Raw genomic sequence first — 15951 nt, 5'->3', positions numbered from 1 at the left:
AGAAATAACCCTTTTTCATCGGATTAATTTCAGTGTTGTGGGTACATTATTTGAACATTGTTATGTATAAATTTGTTATGTATGTTTTGGTTTGATTATATTGTATGTATATTTTCATTCAGATAGGATGGGCTGTGCATAACAAAACAATATATCTCTTCCATGTGAGTACTTTATTCCCATTATGTAACAAGTGTGACAACCCCATCAACTCAACACTCAGCTTTGAACTCAATCAATATTGTCTTTTAGCTTGATGGTTCATAAAACATGTTACTTGAATAATATGAATCAATTATGCAATTTCCATGTTCAATTTAACACTGCATTTCAAATTCATTTCATATGTAATTGGAGTTTGAATTTAGATTTCAATTTGAGTTTGAATTTAAATTTCAATTTGAGTTTGAATTTCAATATAAATTTCGGCTCCACTATAAGTATTAGCCCGAGCCTTTGTTCCATCCAAACAACAACTTACTCAATGGAATAACTTAGCCAATATACATGTTATCATTGATTATTCCTAATTTCCATTGTTTTTTCCAACTTTAAACGTGGGGGAAATCCTGACCATCGTAATTTTTGGTTAACAAGTAGGAAGATTGGATATCCGAAGAATGCCTTTTGGATACTATCCATTTCAGTCAGCTCACTGAGGTAGGTTAACCCTAAATAGAAACTGACTTAGCCAAACATACTTGATGTAGAAGCAGCTGCAGATTTAAAATCTCAATGGTGATGCATTTGGTTCTCAAACAATTAAAGCGTCAGAAACGTTTCAGACGTATGATCTGGGTGGTATACGGAAAATGCAACAAATGACAACTAAAAATCCCGATAATTGAGGGCTACAACTTGTAATAATAACAAAAATAATTGAAGGGTACACGTGTATAAACTATCGATACTTTGCTAAATTAACAATGTAAACGGTAAAATTCTACCGGTGCAATGGTAATAGGCGTATATGACAAGCGTCTCAACTTGTCATTTACGGCTATTTTCATTATACCGGAGAACTTTTATTTGTTTACATTGTTAATTATACCGGTACTTATGTTTTATGTGTGTATCTTCTATTATTTTAACATTATTATTAAAAGATCTAACGTTTAATTCTCGAGAATTTTTTGATGCATTTTGTTGCATTACCCGTGTACCACCCAAATCATAAGTCCGAAATGCTTCTGATACTTTAAATGTTTGAGAACCAAATGGATCGCCTTCGAGATTTTAAATATGCAGCTGCTTCTACATCAACTATGTTTCTCTCAGACTATTTCGGTTAACGGTTATCCTATCTTCATGAGCTGGATGAAATGGATAATATTCGGAAGGTATTTTTTTCACATAATTTTATTTCTATATAATTTTTCAATGATTTCTCTCCCAAATTATCAACTATCAACTTAATAAATGTATGTTCTTCTCTAAGTTAGTGATGATATGTAGTTTATAGCTCGTTTGTTTAGTAAAATGATTTACAATTTGTAGAATGAAATCATCTAATGTTGATCATGTTTGGATAGATTTGTGTTTTGGAGGGTCATGAGAGAATGTTCATATGGTGTCAAGCAAAAGGAAATCAAAATCTCAATCACAACCGGCTTCACCTTTTGAGACTTATTAACTTAGGTGGTTTTTAAATGCAAACGTTGTATTATTTATATTTTATGTGTAAATGCATACATTTCAGTTAGACATTCATTAGTAACTTGAGTTTGAACATTGCTATGATCTGTTCAGTTGTTATCACTTATCAGATTTTTTGTTGCGATTGTTGCGAAAGTCAAATTTGCGTTGCGAAAGTCAAATTCGAAACGTGAAAATCGCAATGCGAATTTGACTTTCACGTTGCGAATTTGACTTTCGCGTTGCGAAAGTGTACCTTCAACAGGTCTTTTTTGCCTTCAACATAATGCAGATTGAAATTTAAAACAACAAATCAACTTTTACAAATCAATTAAACAAGCAAAAAAAAGAATTATTTACATATCAATTAAACAAATCAACTTTTACAAATCAATTAAACAAGTAAAAAATAATTCTTATTTCCTCATCAATTAAACAAATCAAATTTTACAAATCAACTTTTTACAAATAAATCAATTTCACGCAGACAGTTGTTTATGCACAAATACATCAATTTCACGCAGCTCACTTCAGGATTAACCTGTAGAAACCAAACATTTGCTCAAACAACACTTTATCCACATCTAAAACTAACAAACAACAAATTATTGAATTCTAGGTACTTAACCAAACATTTTCAAACCAACAAAGAGTATATATGTTAACAACACTTGCTCAAACTTACCAATTGTTTATGCATACTTTCAGCACGCGGATGCAGGTAAACAACGTCTCGCATATATCACTCTAGCCATAAAATGCCAAAACCACAAGTCTACTGCACCTCTATCTCTATATATGGGAGGTAGAAACTATTTACTTCTTGTCGTCAAACGTTCCAAGCACATGCATACGAGAGGACCACAATCCCCTCTGACTCCCTACGTTTGTTGTGGTGCGGTCTCGTCTCTGATCATTGTAACTTTGAACTTCTTTGGCTTCTTGTTTCCAGAATTAGTCCAATAATCAATCACATCCAAGTATTTAGCCAAATGAGCGCTCCATCCCTTACAAATAATATCTCTCAAATTAGACAATGATATGTAATTCAACATGTTGTTATATACCATTGTCTTCAGGGATGGGAGATGAAGCTCGACGAGAAGACAATGACAACGTTCCAAAACATAGATAAACACATGCAATCATAAATAATAATTCGATTGTGCACATCAAATTTTTATTTATGAGCACCTTTAAAATATTCAAAAATAAATACTAACCTTATCGACCTCCCACCACGCAGGATAAAGTTTAACTTTTCCATTACCCAACACATATGAAGTGTCTATCTGATCCTTCAAGTGATCTACGTGAAAAGACGTCGGCATAACAGTCCATCGCGTATTTTTTATTTTCTTTAATTTCCTTATTATTAGAAGACATGACACCCATGCATCAATATGATGTTTTATAAAAAAAATACATATATTAGTGAATTTCATAAATTTAAAAAAAATTAATCAAAATGAAATATAAGAAGAATATAAATTTACTCCCCGTCAAAATAGCCATTGTCTTCAACCCCTAATAACACACCCCACCAAGACCGATCAAGAAACAAATGCATATCATCGTCGAGTTTGCATATGTCAGCGTAACACCCCTGGCTCCGCTCATGTAGATAAAAATCAACTGCGGTCTTAGCCCAAAGGGTATTATCCATAATTGTGTCTGATAGTGTTCTCCTCTCCACTTCAGATACCGAAATGGTACTGACCGGTAACTCATACGAAAGCCAACTCTCATCTATCATGTCGGGCACTTGAGGGGTTTTATAAATATGTCGACATATTATGCCATGTGAATCGGGCTCTCGAACGATGACAGAGGCCTCTTGAACGATGATAAGGGCCTCTTGAATGATAAGAGAGGCCTCTTGAACGATGACAGGTGAATCGGGCTTCTTCTTACGGAGTCTTGGCACTATTGGGGTGAACGGAGACGTAATGACACGCACACGACGTCTGATGCGTGAACCCCGTAGTGCAAGAAAAATAGTGTAATAATGCTGAATAAAATCTTGTGTTCATTATCATTGGCAAAAAATAGCTAAATAATACAAAATTTTTGTAGCATATAAACTCTAGGCAATGAACTCTCACAGTGTAAAAGGTTTGGCTTAGGCCATGTAAAGTAATTCCTATAAATAAATGAAGATTTTTCCCACCATTTCTTTTTTAATCAGAAACAGGGATTTCAATTGCATTTTTTTTGTTATTTTACGTTTATTGCGATTAACGGATGCTATTGCAGGTTATCGCAGTCATGCAATATCGGTTTTCGAATGGCATCCCTGATAAAAAACCAGTCTCAGTATGCAACCTGACAGTGGTGCCGAGCTCCGGTTCCCGCCGTGATGTCTTCCATAACTGGGACTCCAGCCTTAACCTCCTAATCTCCATAAGCCCATGCTCAACTGCATGGAGTACAAACAATCAACATACTCTAACCAGGTATCACAGTACATCAAAATTTACCATACCATATATGTAAACTGCTTATGTTACCCTGATCTCGGAGATGGATAGGCATAAGTCCGATCATACTTCATTCTCATGTTTAGATATATATCGAGTGAATCAAATACTTGTTCTCATTCGTCAACACAATAGGTAGATGAAGAAAGGGAGAGGAATAGAGAGCAAGTACCATCGACTGCGTCCTTCGAAGTGGAGGATTGTGAACTGCGGTTGATCCGCGACTTCAGACGTTCGTCTGCAATATCAGGTTCCACACCATGGCTCATTGCCCTCCTCCAGAAATATGTAAGCCAAGCCTACACAACAAATCTATAAGCAATAAAGATTCTTGAAATCATCTCATAGAATGTATACAGCTTATATGACACATATTTTCATTGGTAAATAGTGAAATTGAAACAATTCGACGTACAGACAGCAAGAAATGCATGATGCCTTATCAGTACTGATCTTTTATCGATGCTGTTTTTCGAAAGCCAAACCTTCTTAAACACGAAATTCGATAGCATAAGAGTAGTTGCAGAACAAATGTCATTGCAAAAGTCTAGTTGAAACAACTAACTCGAACAAACAGGACTAATGGCAGAATTATGAGCCCTGCTTACCATGAGCCTTTAAAATTCCTCGACCTCAGTATCATTTCCTCTTGTTATATGTATAAGATTCATCAACTTCAAATTACATGAAATGAACATAATATCCAAGAGATTACTAGTTGCATATTCTTGCAAATAATCACTTTCAAATTACATGCAATGAACATAAGATCCAAGAGAAAACAAGGATTAGCTTGGAGCCATAATGACATAATCATCTTTCTTAGATATTGGAGCCTTAAGATGCAAAAAAATTCTTAGTGAAACATAGTATAAAGGTAACATGGTACCTTCTTAAACCTCACATCTTCATACTCCTCTTGGCTCAATTCAAATGCCTCAAACTGACAATCGGTAGGCATTTTCACCTCCTCGGTTTTATGCATATTCGCGTGTCGCTGTTTAGCCATTTTGAATGCAACGGCATCCTGTACCTTTAAATAAGCCAGTTCCCTTAGACCTTTCTCAAATAAAAGCATGCTCTCAACATTTCTCTCCCCAGAGAGCTCATTAGTCTGTTTCAGGACCTTCTGCCGCTCTTCTAAATTGTTTGTTGTTCGCTACAGAGAGAAGGAAAGAAACAAGGAGACATTTAGTTCTCTCTCCACTGAGAGTGGAAGGAGTATGCATGGATATCAAATGAAATCTTACATGAAATATCCTCCTCTCTGACCCTTTTACCAGCAGCTACTACTATTTCGAAAGGAAGAGGAGCAAATGATGACCAATATTCGTATTTCACGCTGGCTATATCGTCCTGAATGCCTGCAAAACGTGATGTCCTCAAGGAATCTAAGAAGCTCCATGCAAAATGTGAAAGACACCATGACAGATGTCCACATTAAAAAAACTGTGTCAACTTCAACTACTGCCAGGATTACTCAGCCTTTATAACGGATTGCAACATTTTATCGTTTATAGAGACTACATATAAGCAGACCTGTTTATCCAATACAGCGGCATCAACTCAAAAACAATCATTAATTTCATGTATTGAAAGATCAACACTTTACCATGTTCCACACATAAACTCCAATACCGAGCAATATCGAGCAAGCCAGCATCTCTTTAAAACCACCTCTTCCTAAGATGAAAACTGCAGATTATGTAACAATGACATAAAGGAAAATATTGACGGGATGATGTCTACAAGATTAGGAAAAAATCTAACCATCTCTTCCTCGGTCAGCATCATCCTTTGAGTTACTGTTTGCAGTGTTTTGATTTCAAACTCAGTTTTACTGAGCTTCTGTAGGGCAGAATTTGTTTCACCTCTTGCAAGCTAGGTCACAATTTAAGAGACAAAATCATTTTAAGCATGGATTCGTTCCTGTTTTAAAATGTTAAAATTCAAAAGATAAAACCCGAACATAACATCCAATGATACCTCAGCTTCTGCCTGAAGAGCAGGAATCATCTGTACAGTTAAATGTTTAAAAATGATTAAAGCATGACCTCGGTAAATAGTAGCACGTGCAGAGTAGTTTGAGCTAAGGAAATAATAGCACTCATTAAAAGAACAAACCTCTTTCTCCTGCTGGGCTGCTTCCTTACTAAAGAGAGAGAAATAGTAATGAAAAGGAAAAACAAACTACAATATGAAATTGAATACATGTAAGCCATGAAGCTTGCCTGCTTGAAAGATGCGCTTCTAGAGTTGCACCTTCTCCGAGATCAGCAATCTATATCGGAACATGTTATGAATCAATTAAACATATACATTCCTTTTCTGGCCAGAGTTATATAAAGTTCATTTACATATCAGTTGTCTAGTTGCCTCGAAAACTATGAAAAACTCACCTGTTTCTCCAGCAACCGAGCTCTTTCTTCTGCTTCTTCACACCTCTCCTCTGCAAGGTGAAGCTGGGAAGGCAAAAATCATGATGAAGAACAAAAAAAAAGTGTACGATTATTATTATTATTATTATTATTTTATAGAAGTTGGAAGTCTCATTAAAAATTCCCTTCGTATTCTTCCACATACTTAGAAGTATGTTGAAGAACATTGGAAGGAAGAAAAGAGTGCCTCATATTTTATTAAATAGAAGACCAATTACATATGGAAACACCAAACCCTCATACGGGAATAACACCATTACAAACCATAACACCTAAAATTCCTCCATCTTCAAAAAATCCCTAAGGCATAACCCTAATTTAAAAAAAACCTCAAGATGAAAGATTACATATCAAAATAAAAACCAACAATTAAAACCACAAACTACAAAAAACTCCTCTGAAAATCGCTGCCGAACAATAACGATTCAATTTGAGGGACAAGATCTAACGAAATATCGCAATCTTCAGGGACCCAAGAATTAGGTTTGAAGGAAGGGTCAACTTCATACACCAAGGTTTTGAATAAATTATCACCGACCTTCAACTCCAACTTCTCATCAATTCTCCCATGAACATTTGTGAGTATTTGGATTTTAGCCCGATCAAAGGATGATGGAAACTCACAACTGTTGTCAATTGCCATTAACTTGCCCCACTTAGTTGCGATGTTTTTGAAAGTATTCCAATTCCAAGCATGAAAAGGAATACCTTCGCAAACTAACCACACGCGCCGGCACTCCACCACAAGGCTCTCTGACCAAGTTTCCACTCTGGAAAACCATTCTACAAGAGTCTTTAGCTTATCATCCTTCACGCCTCTTAACGAATCAGAGTTTTCAAAAACCATAAGAACTACATTCCCAGTAACTCTCATTAGCGTGAAACCAGCTAGTCCTTTGGCTTGTATTTGGTTAGCATGATTACCAATTTTGATAAAGTTCTTGCACTACCCCACAAGACAGTTACTTAACACTTGAAGTTTATCTTCGTCCACAACACCCTCAACTTCACAGTGTTTAATCCTCGGAGAATCTTCCATCCCAGACTTACTCTGAACAGTCGTCGAGGACTTTCGCCAGTAAGATTGTCAGGGTTTATATTTAGTCAAAGAGACTCTAATTTTGCTGCCGTAAATATGAAGGCCATTCATGTTTAATATCGCTTTCCTTGATTCTTCAATAGCTGCAAAGCGAATGAACCCAAAGCGACCTCCTGTCGAATTCCTTTTGATAGGAATGAAGGCATCAATAACATGACCGTAGGTGCAAAATAAAGATCCGAGTCTCTTCCAATGGCTATTGAAATTTTTCATAGGCAGAAGTGCTAGTTTGGCTAACGAAAAAACATCAGTTTTGGGAAGAAAATGGTGCTGCAACAGCAATATCCAAATGGAAGTACTCATATAGATTATGCCAGTTTTTTTCGAAGATTACTGTTCCAACAACTTCAGAATATTGGCTCAGTGCTTGAAGATGATGGAGAGCCAAATTGATGTGCATAAGTACAATATCAAATTTTAAATAGAACATATCATAAGATCTCATTAGATTCAAAAATAGAAAAAAGTTACTTGATAAAGAAGAAAAAGAGTTACTGAAATCACCTTTTGAAGCAAACTTTCATTTTTATCTTGTAGCATATCAAGTTGCCATGAAATTCGCAACACATTATTTAGAAAAGAAAGAAAGAAAGAACGTAAACCTTTTCCTAAAGGTCTTCATTGTTCTATATCGACTATTTTCCTTTTTTGGGATAGAACACAGACATAAATTTGAAAAATAAGATATGGTGATGTATACACAAGGTTTAAATAATTATTATAAATGAAAAAACTAACAAAAAACCTAATGGATGCAAGAAGGGAACACATATATAGTTTAACAAAGTATTGTACCTCATCTTGTAGAACAGAAGCGGTTGTTTTCGGTACTGCATGAAACATCCCAACTCCCGACTGCTGGCGACCTGGACCTGTGGAACCAGGAGATACAGGTTGTTCTGAAGAACTGTTAAATGCAGATGGTCGGCCAACACTTAAAGCTGCAAAACTTTGAAGAGATGATCGTCCAGCTGAAGGTGACATGGATTGCTCCACAGAGTTTTGGCCACTTGTAGGTTGTGTTTGATCTTGATTGACATGAACTGACTAAAAGCAAATTTGAAGTTAAAAGTAAGAACTACATTAATCAGTTATATAAGCATTAAACAAACAAACAATTTAGACAACTGAGCAAACTTAGTTAATAAACAAATTACCTAGGGAGAAGACGATGGCCTAGTCTTCCGCCGAGCCCAATGGTTGGTTTGTCACTCACTGAACTGTTAGCAAGATCATCCTCATCATTGTCCTCATCACTTGGTTGTGGTCCTCCCTGTTGCACAGGCCTTTGAGCCATAGGTCTGACCTGAGTTTTTTAACGAAAGCCTATATAAGAATTCATTTCCTGGTACCATAAAACTCCAGCATTCAAAACGGTAAGATAGTTTCCTTACTCTCACATCCTAAGTAGTTCTTCTTCTCTCACATTAGCGTTACAAACAAGAAAATAGCTAAAACAGATTCATAACACGAAATCGCAAAATTACCACAGAAGTTTGCTGTATAGTAGTTTGTGCCATCCGCTTCAGAGATAAGATTTTAACCTGCAAAATTACCCACTGTAAGTCAACTGAGAATATTTGTTGGTAGCCTCAATTATACACCCACTGCATTGAAACTCTGTCACCGAGGCTCATTCGAAAAACACATTCTATCTAAATCAGGTAATCACATAGTTACCACAGGAGACAAAGGCCGTGCTGCCCTTCCACCGAGACATTCTTGTCGTGCCACTCACTAAAAGATCATCTTCATCATCCTTAGAATCAGATACTGGTAATGGTGCTCTAGTTTTAGCTAAGCTTTTTTTCTGGATAATACAAGATAAGTCGAGGAAAGAACATACTTAACTGCAATGTAAAACCAGCTACATGATACCATAAACAAATTTCAGACCAGCTACATGTTTGAAAATCATTAGTATGCGTGATAAATTGATAAAAACTGTTATATTAACTTATAAAATGGAAAGTGTTGAACTAAAACAAGAAGTTTGTTCATCTCACTAGACAAACGCATGCTGCTGGTCTTAGATAAAATCAACTTCATATCAGATGATTACCGCAGGAGAGTTTGACATCCTTAACCTTGAAGGGGCACCTATGCTTGTTGTGTTACTGACTGGGGCATCCTCATCATTGTCATTGTCTGATGGTTGTTGTTACGTTACCGGTGATGGTCGCCTTTGAGGCATATTTTTGGTCTGCATTTCAAAATGCAAGTCCAGGTACGAACATATATACTTGCAATGTTAGAACTCTAGCGTATGCAAACCATGAACAAATTTAGCTTAGAGCAACAAAAGAGATTCAGAACTAAATAATTTGACTGTGATTACCATAGCCAAAGGGGACCTCCCACGCAGTTGTCTTCCACCAGCAAGCCTTATACTTGGCCTGCACTAACTATAAGATCATCCTCACCATTGTCCTCATCAGCTTGTTGTTGTGTTGCCTGTGGAGCTCGCCTTCTAGTCTGGATGTTACAAGTGAATAAAACCCAGCTGGTAAGAAGTACCCTATAGGTTTGTATCAATATTTAAGGTATGGTATCGATACCGAAGGATGTTATGTGGACTTAGGGTATTATAGGGAAATCGCTAGAGATAATTTGATGATAATGTGAGTAGTTAACGAAGTGAAGATTAATGATGTGTGATTAATATTAGAATGAATAATGAAACATGTGTGTTGAGCGTAAGTACATAACATTCCATCAGAATTATGTCTTTGTTTGACATTCAGGTAACGACTAGGATACTCAAATTACCTACGAATCGACGATCGTCAAATACGTTGATGGATTATCCAGATATCCTAAGAATCATACTGAGGCACTGAAAATATGCTAGTCAAATGTTGAACTAATGCTCTTATCACCTAGATTCATCCGTATGCTCTATAAGAGTAAATTGATCGGGTGTATTTTCAAAATGTCAAGCACTAACATAGGCTTATAGTAGTTATTGAATACTAGTTGAACACTTCATCATCGATACTATGAAACTTAACATATACTCGTATGGGATATATCAATGTAACAATATATTACCATAGGAGAGGGAGAAAGTGTCGGTGTAGGTCTTGCACCACCGAATCCAAAGCTTCCCGTGCTACTAACGCTACTCTGATCAAGCTGCTCATAATCATCACCATCACCTTCGGCATCGTTCTGCTGATTCGACATAACGGCGGCCAGCCTCTGCGCCGCTGCTTTTGTTTGCGCTTTCCTAGGGTTCCCCGCGCCTCCATAGCTTGATCCCGACCGTGTGTGGCGCTGCAGTGGGGAGGCCGATCTCAAAGGTGATGATGGCGTCCCGGGAATCGCTGATGCTATTTGTCTTCTCTCATTTTGAAACCTCCTCTTATCCATAGTCACTGCAATAAAAAAAAGTTGAAAAAAAAGAAGGAAAGAAAATCAATCAATTTCAAAAGAGAAAAAAAAAAGAACTTAAATCTTACGAGGATAATAAAAAAGATTCTGGATTCCAGCAAATGGTAAGAATAAACGAGCATTTTTCTGTGACGCAAAACTGAAAATAACGAGAGACTGTGATTGGTGTAGAACAGTTTACGGTGAAACATTTAAAAGTGAAAACTGGTAAACCAAAAGGATCCGATGGTTAAGGCGGGAGAGCGGCAGGTTTTAACGCTCAAACTCCGGTTCTTCCTTTTGGAATTGAAATATTTTCTCCTTCGTATTTTATTTTCCTAAACTATATTCGATGTGTTCTTTTTATAAAGAACAAGAATTTAATAGCATGGATGGGATGTTCACCAAAAAAAATGTTATATTAGTTTTTGTAACATGAATGATGAACCGAAAATTCTTTTATTAAAAGAAATTATATTTACAAAAATTCTATTATAAATAGTTAATGCCTCGTGTTCAATTTTTAAAATGAACTTTTATTATTCTTTTATTTGAAAATTATATGAAAATACAAAAAAAATATTGTATAATAATATCAATTATCTTTCTTAATCATTTTATATATAAAATAATAAAAATTTATCATGTACATATGTTTGTTTGAGTAAAGTATCGTTTTTCACATTTGTTGCTAAACTACATATATTTTTAACATAAAGAAGAAGAAAAAACATTCCTTAGCAGAAGCATTATTATCAGAGGCCTGGTGTTATTATGGATTCAAGCCACTATATCTATAGTGTTGAAGAATGAAGGTCTTTGATGTGATTGTTATGAGTTGTCAAGTAGGGTGAAAGTTGAAGAATGATGTGCATTGCATTGCATGAATTTGTTAAGAGTCTGTTAAGAGTTTGTTATAAGGTTGCTTGCAAAGTTGGTAAAAGAGGTGGTTTGAGTCGTTTGTTCAGCCTTGTATATAAGCACCCCTTGTATGACTTTAAATGCAACTTTTTCATTCTAATAAAAATGAATCTGGAATTTTTTTCTCTTCATTTCTTTGTTATGAGTGTTTACATAATAGTTGTTTGACTATTTTAACATGGTATCTTTCGCCATATCCTGGAGGTTTTCTTTTCACTACGTGGTTCTTATCTGCTACAGGTTTTGATTGAGTGCATGAGCAAGATGCATCAGATCAGGTGTGTTGCTTCTGGTTTGTTTTTGTGTTTGTTCTGGTAAGAGTCATGGCTGATCCGCATGTTGTCTCTCCGATGAATTCCCTTGGTTATTTACTTTGGAAGCATCAAGTGTCTATTATTCTTGATGGTTATGGTTTAATGAAATATATTTCATGATAGTGTTCTGAGTGAGTGGATTACAAATGAGTCTGGTCAAGTTGAGGAGAATTCACCCTTTGTCATGTATAGACATCAAGATAAATTGCTAGCGTCTTGGTTATTGACAACGGATAGTGTGGATGTTTTACCTCATCTTACAAGGCTTATGTCTTCACTTACTATTTGGAATGCGATAGCACGATTGTTTGGAACTAGATCTAGGGCTAAAATTTATTCACTTAGACATAATTTGCACTCTCAAAGAAAGGTTGGATCGTTTGTAAGTGAGTATTTAGCAAAGGTAAAGTCTATATTTGATATGTTAAATGCAGCTAGTTGTGTTGTTACTGAGCAGGAGCAGGTTAGTGTTGTGCTTGTTGGGTTATCCATTGAGTTTGAGTCCATTATTGCTATTGCATCTTGTGAAGCTTTATCATTAGATGTGCTTACTGAGATGTTTCTTGATTGTGAAGCTCGACAAAAAGTTTTTCTTAGTGATGGTATTTCATCTAATATGGCAGTTCGTTCAAACGATACTCGTGTTAGTGATGTGCCTGTGAAGATTTCCACTAAAGGAGATATGCCTGAGAAACAGTCTTCTCATATGAGAGGGAAACAAGGTAATGGTTATCATGGGCGAGGTCGAGGAAGATTAAATGGCTCAAATCGACCTCAATGTCAGTTGTGTGGTAAGTTTGGTCACATTGTTCAAAAGTGTTATCATCGGTTTGATAGAGAATTTACTGGAATCACTATTGGTGAGGGTCTGAATAGTGATGCTTAGAAGAGATCATCGAGTTCAAACGCTGATAGTCACTCGTCTTTTGCTAGAGTACAAGCTTACACCCATTTTGCAGCTCTTTCTTATTCCACTTATCAAGCTGGTTAGGTATATCCACCTTCTCCGTATCTTGGAGTTTCAGGGATGTCAGCTCTATTTTATCATGGGTTTCCTTATTCATCATTTGTATCTTTGATTGTTGATACTCGTTTTAGTTCATCCACTCTAAATGTGCCATCAGCAACATTTGTTTCTGCCTTACCTAGTGCTTCTTCAAGTGTGTCAACTCAATCTACTGCTGCTAATGCTCTTTGGTATCCATATACTGGTGCCACTCATCATGTTTCAAATGATCTTTCAGTTTTTTGACTCAGGTACTGCCTATACAGGTAATAATACCCTTCTCGTGGGTAATGATAAGGGTGCTTCGATCACTCATATTGGTCAAGGTTGGTTACAATATAGTTTCAAGCCTTTGATCTTGCAAAATATACTTCATGTTCCTGATATTAAGAAGAAGTTGTTGTCTGTCTCTCAGTTTACACGTGATAATAATGTGTTTCTTGAGTTTCACCCATTTGAATGTTTTGTGAATGATGCTCAAACTCGGACCATTCTGTTGCAAGGGAAACTCATGGATGAAGGGTTGTACCAGTTTCTTCTGTAACCCCCTCAGACCGATGCAGATATCCCGATCCGATCTGGAGTGTCACATTAGGGTCACCGGAGTGACCCACTGTAAATATAACAGAAAATTTAAAACTTAAATAAAAACATGTAACTCATAAAATGATTTACCAGTATGAAGAAATAAACCAGATTTTCATACTCAAATATAAAACAAAATACAATTACATGCCCCCTAATCACATGTACCATACTCTGCAAATAACGCCGGAAGAGCTCCCTTACTGAAATCGATAGATGCACTGGTACAATTCTTTTAACCTGCAATGGTGAATAATAGAGTGAGCTTCGGAAAGCTCAGTAATACAGAACTACCAGATGATGCTACATGACATGCAGATAAATGAGAAGCCATAATTTCCTTATTGAATCAACGTATACTAATTGCAGAATAAAATGGGGTTTTATTAGTAGTTCATCGAGTAGAAGCCATGAATCTCAGTTCATAAGAAGCATTCATAGTTTAACATTTTCAGGAGATCGAATAGGATGTCTAGTGTGTTCCAAGAGTAAAATAAAATCATAATAGGTACATTTATCAAATGAAAGTTCAGTAAATCTCATAAAATCATAATGAAGTTTAACCTTTGAAACTCATAGTTTAAACCAATCTCTTGTACACCATTCGCAGTTCCCAGAACTGCGTCCATAGGGCTTACCTTAAGCACACGACAAAAAGGAAGCCAACCTAAGGATAGGCTTTGGGGCATGTATCCTTAAGTCCATAAGTCCATAGTGATTACCCTAAGTACACAGTAAAGGGAGCCAACCTAATGGAGCATCTTGGGGCCTGTGAGCATACCCCAAGAGTCACATTAGGTCCGTAAGGTTTACCAGCTTGATCAGAGCTATACTCTGTAATTCAATCCATCCAAAATCAGTATTTCAAAATACAATTTATGAAGTACGCATAATTTCCATAAATCTGTAATCATCGTTATCATATATCAATGAAAACCAATAATCATATATTAGTCATAGTCCATAAACCATCACCGGTAAGTCGATGTATCAATAAATAGTAAATCATATATTTCAATGTACAATATTTCAAAATAGATAAAATAATTAAATAGTACTTAGGGAACACACTAGAGGATCCATGTATTTTTCAGAGGCATTTTGTAGTCATCAGTATGGATAACATGAACTTGTGCAATTTGTTCGAATTCCAGGAATAAGATCTCATTGAAGAGAATTGATTTCTAACCGATCTAATCAGACATTTTAGATTGCTACTTTAGAATTCCACTAAGTTTCCATGTGCATCAGGAAAACGTTCAGGAACCTTTATACATAATAATTCTAAATTCAGATTTACTGCGAGTGATTCCATTACCCAAACAATCAGGGGTATTCAGGAATATACTTTGAATTCATAGGATTTCAGCCCAATTGAATCAAATGAGGTATTCAGAATCTTTTCCTTCTGCGTTACTTGCGTTTTCAAACATGACTGAAGTGATTTTAGATGAAAATATAGAATCGAATATTCAAGTCATTTACAATCTATGACTATCGATCGTATTATCAAACAACTCGAGTTACGCAACTCCCAAACTGATGCATGTCAACAAGTAAATTCATTATCATTCTAGTGTATTCACTCTTTAATACCATAATGCAGATCCATAGATCATCCCCATAATTATCGTTGAATAGATCTTCCAACGGTCTTTATTCCATTTCCACGTTTCAACGATATTAGGAAATATGGGCGCACTTGATTCATGGTTCATAACCCATAAGGACAATTCATCATGTAATTTCAACAGTGTTTCCAAAGTAATCCAATCACCTAATTAATCCTCGGTCATTGAGGTTACTTAGTTCGTTTAGTAAGCAAGTTTATCCCGGTTACTTTAGAGTTTTCCAGAATAATTCAGACGTTTCTGAATTTCAAATACATGTTGTACTTCCTTTCAGTTCAATTTAGTCATATAATAAAGTCATTCTGGTATTTGTGATTGATTTGTCACACAAATACCCACTTATTAGTACTGTATACGCTCTAGAGTTTAGCTGAGCCAAGTACTTCAAGATCATCGATCCAAATTTGAGAAGACGAACAAACATTCAAGTGGTACCTATATCATTCAGGTAATGATATAACACTAGCGTT

The 15951-nt window shown here is 35.9% G+C and overlaps 1 protein-coding gene across 1 annotated transcript; it reads right to left on the bottom strand.

The window, feature by feature from the left end:
• Positions 1–3872: 3872 nt before the first annotated feature.
• Positions 3873–8452, bottom strand: LOC120189828 (coiled-coil domain-containing protein SCD2-like). Its single transcript, XM_039192999.1, has 12 exons — positions 8448–8452; positions 8157–8268; positions 6515–6577; positions 6347–6396; positions 6102–6267; positions 5886–5996; positions 5754–5798; positions 5596–5654; positions 5388–5514; positions 5005–5274; positions 4288–4414; positions 3873–4054 (listed from the first exon to the last, which is right to left on the bottom strand). The coding sequence occupies exons 1-12, from the start codon at positions 8450–8452 to the stop codon at positions 3873–3875; spliced, it is 1317 nt and encodes a 438-aa protein (XP_039048930.1).
• Between the last annotated feature and the right edge of the window lie 7499 nt (positions 8453–15951).

Source organism: Hibiscus syriacus, unplaced genomic scaffold (assembly GCF_006381635.1).
Source record: "Hibiscus syriacus cultivar Baekdansim isolate YM2019G1 unplaced genomic scaffold, ASM638163v2 tig00116959_pilon, whole genome shotgun sequence".
In the NCBI taxonomy this organism is placed as follows: Eukaryota; Viridiplantae; Streptophyta; class Magnoliopsida; order Malvales; family Malvaceae; genus Hibiscus; species Hibiscus syriacus.
Note: the sequence above shows the minus strand (reverse complement) of the source record. Positions and strands in the feature narration are given on the sequence as shown.

What these genes read in the sequence shown, in the direction of transcription:
- LOC120189828 (XM_039192999.1), bottom strand. An exon ending in GGCTTGCTCGATATTGCTCG is followed by an intron (nt 5,655 to 5,753) that starts GTATTGGAGTTT and finishes TTGGATAAACAG; the next exon opens with GTCTGCTTATATGTAGTCTC. An exon ending in TTCGAAGGACGCAGTCGATG is followed by an intron (nt 4,055 to 4,287) that starts GTACTTGCTCTC and finishes TACTCCATGCAG; the next exon opens with TTGAGCATGGGCTTATGGAG.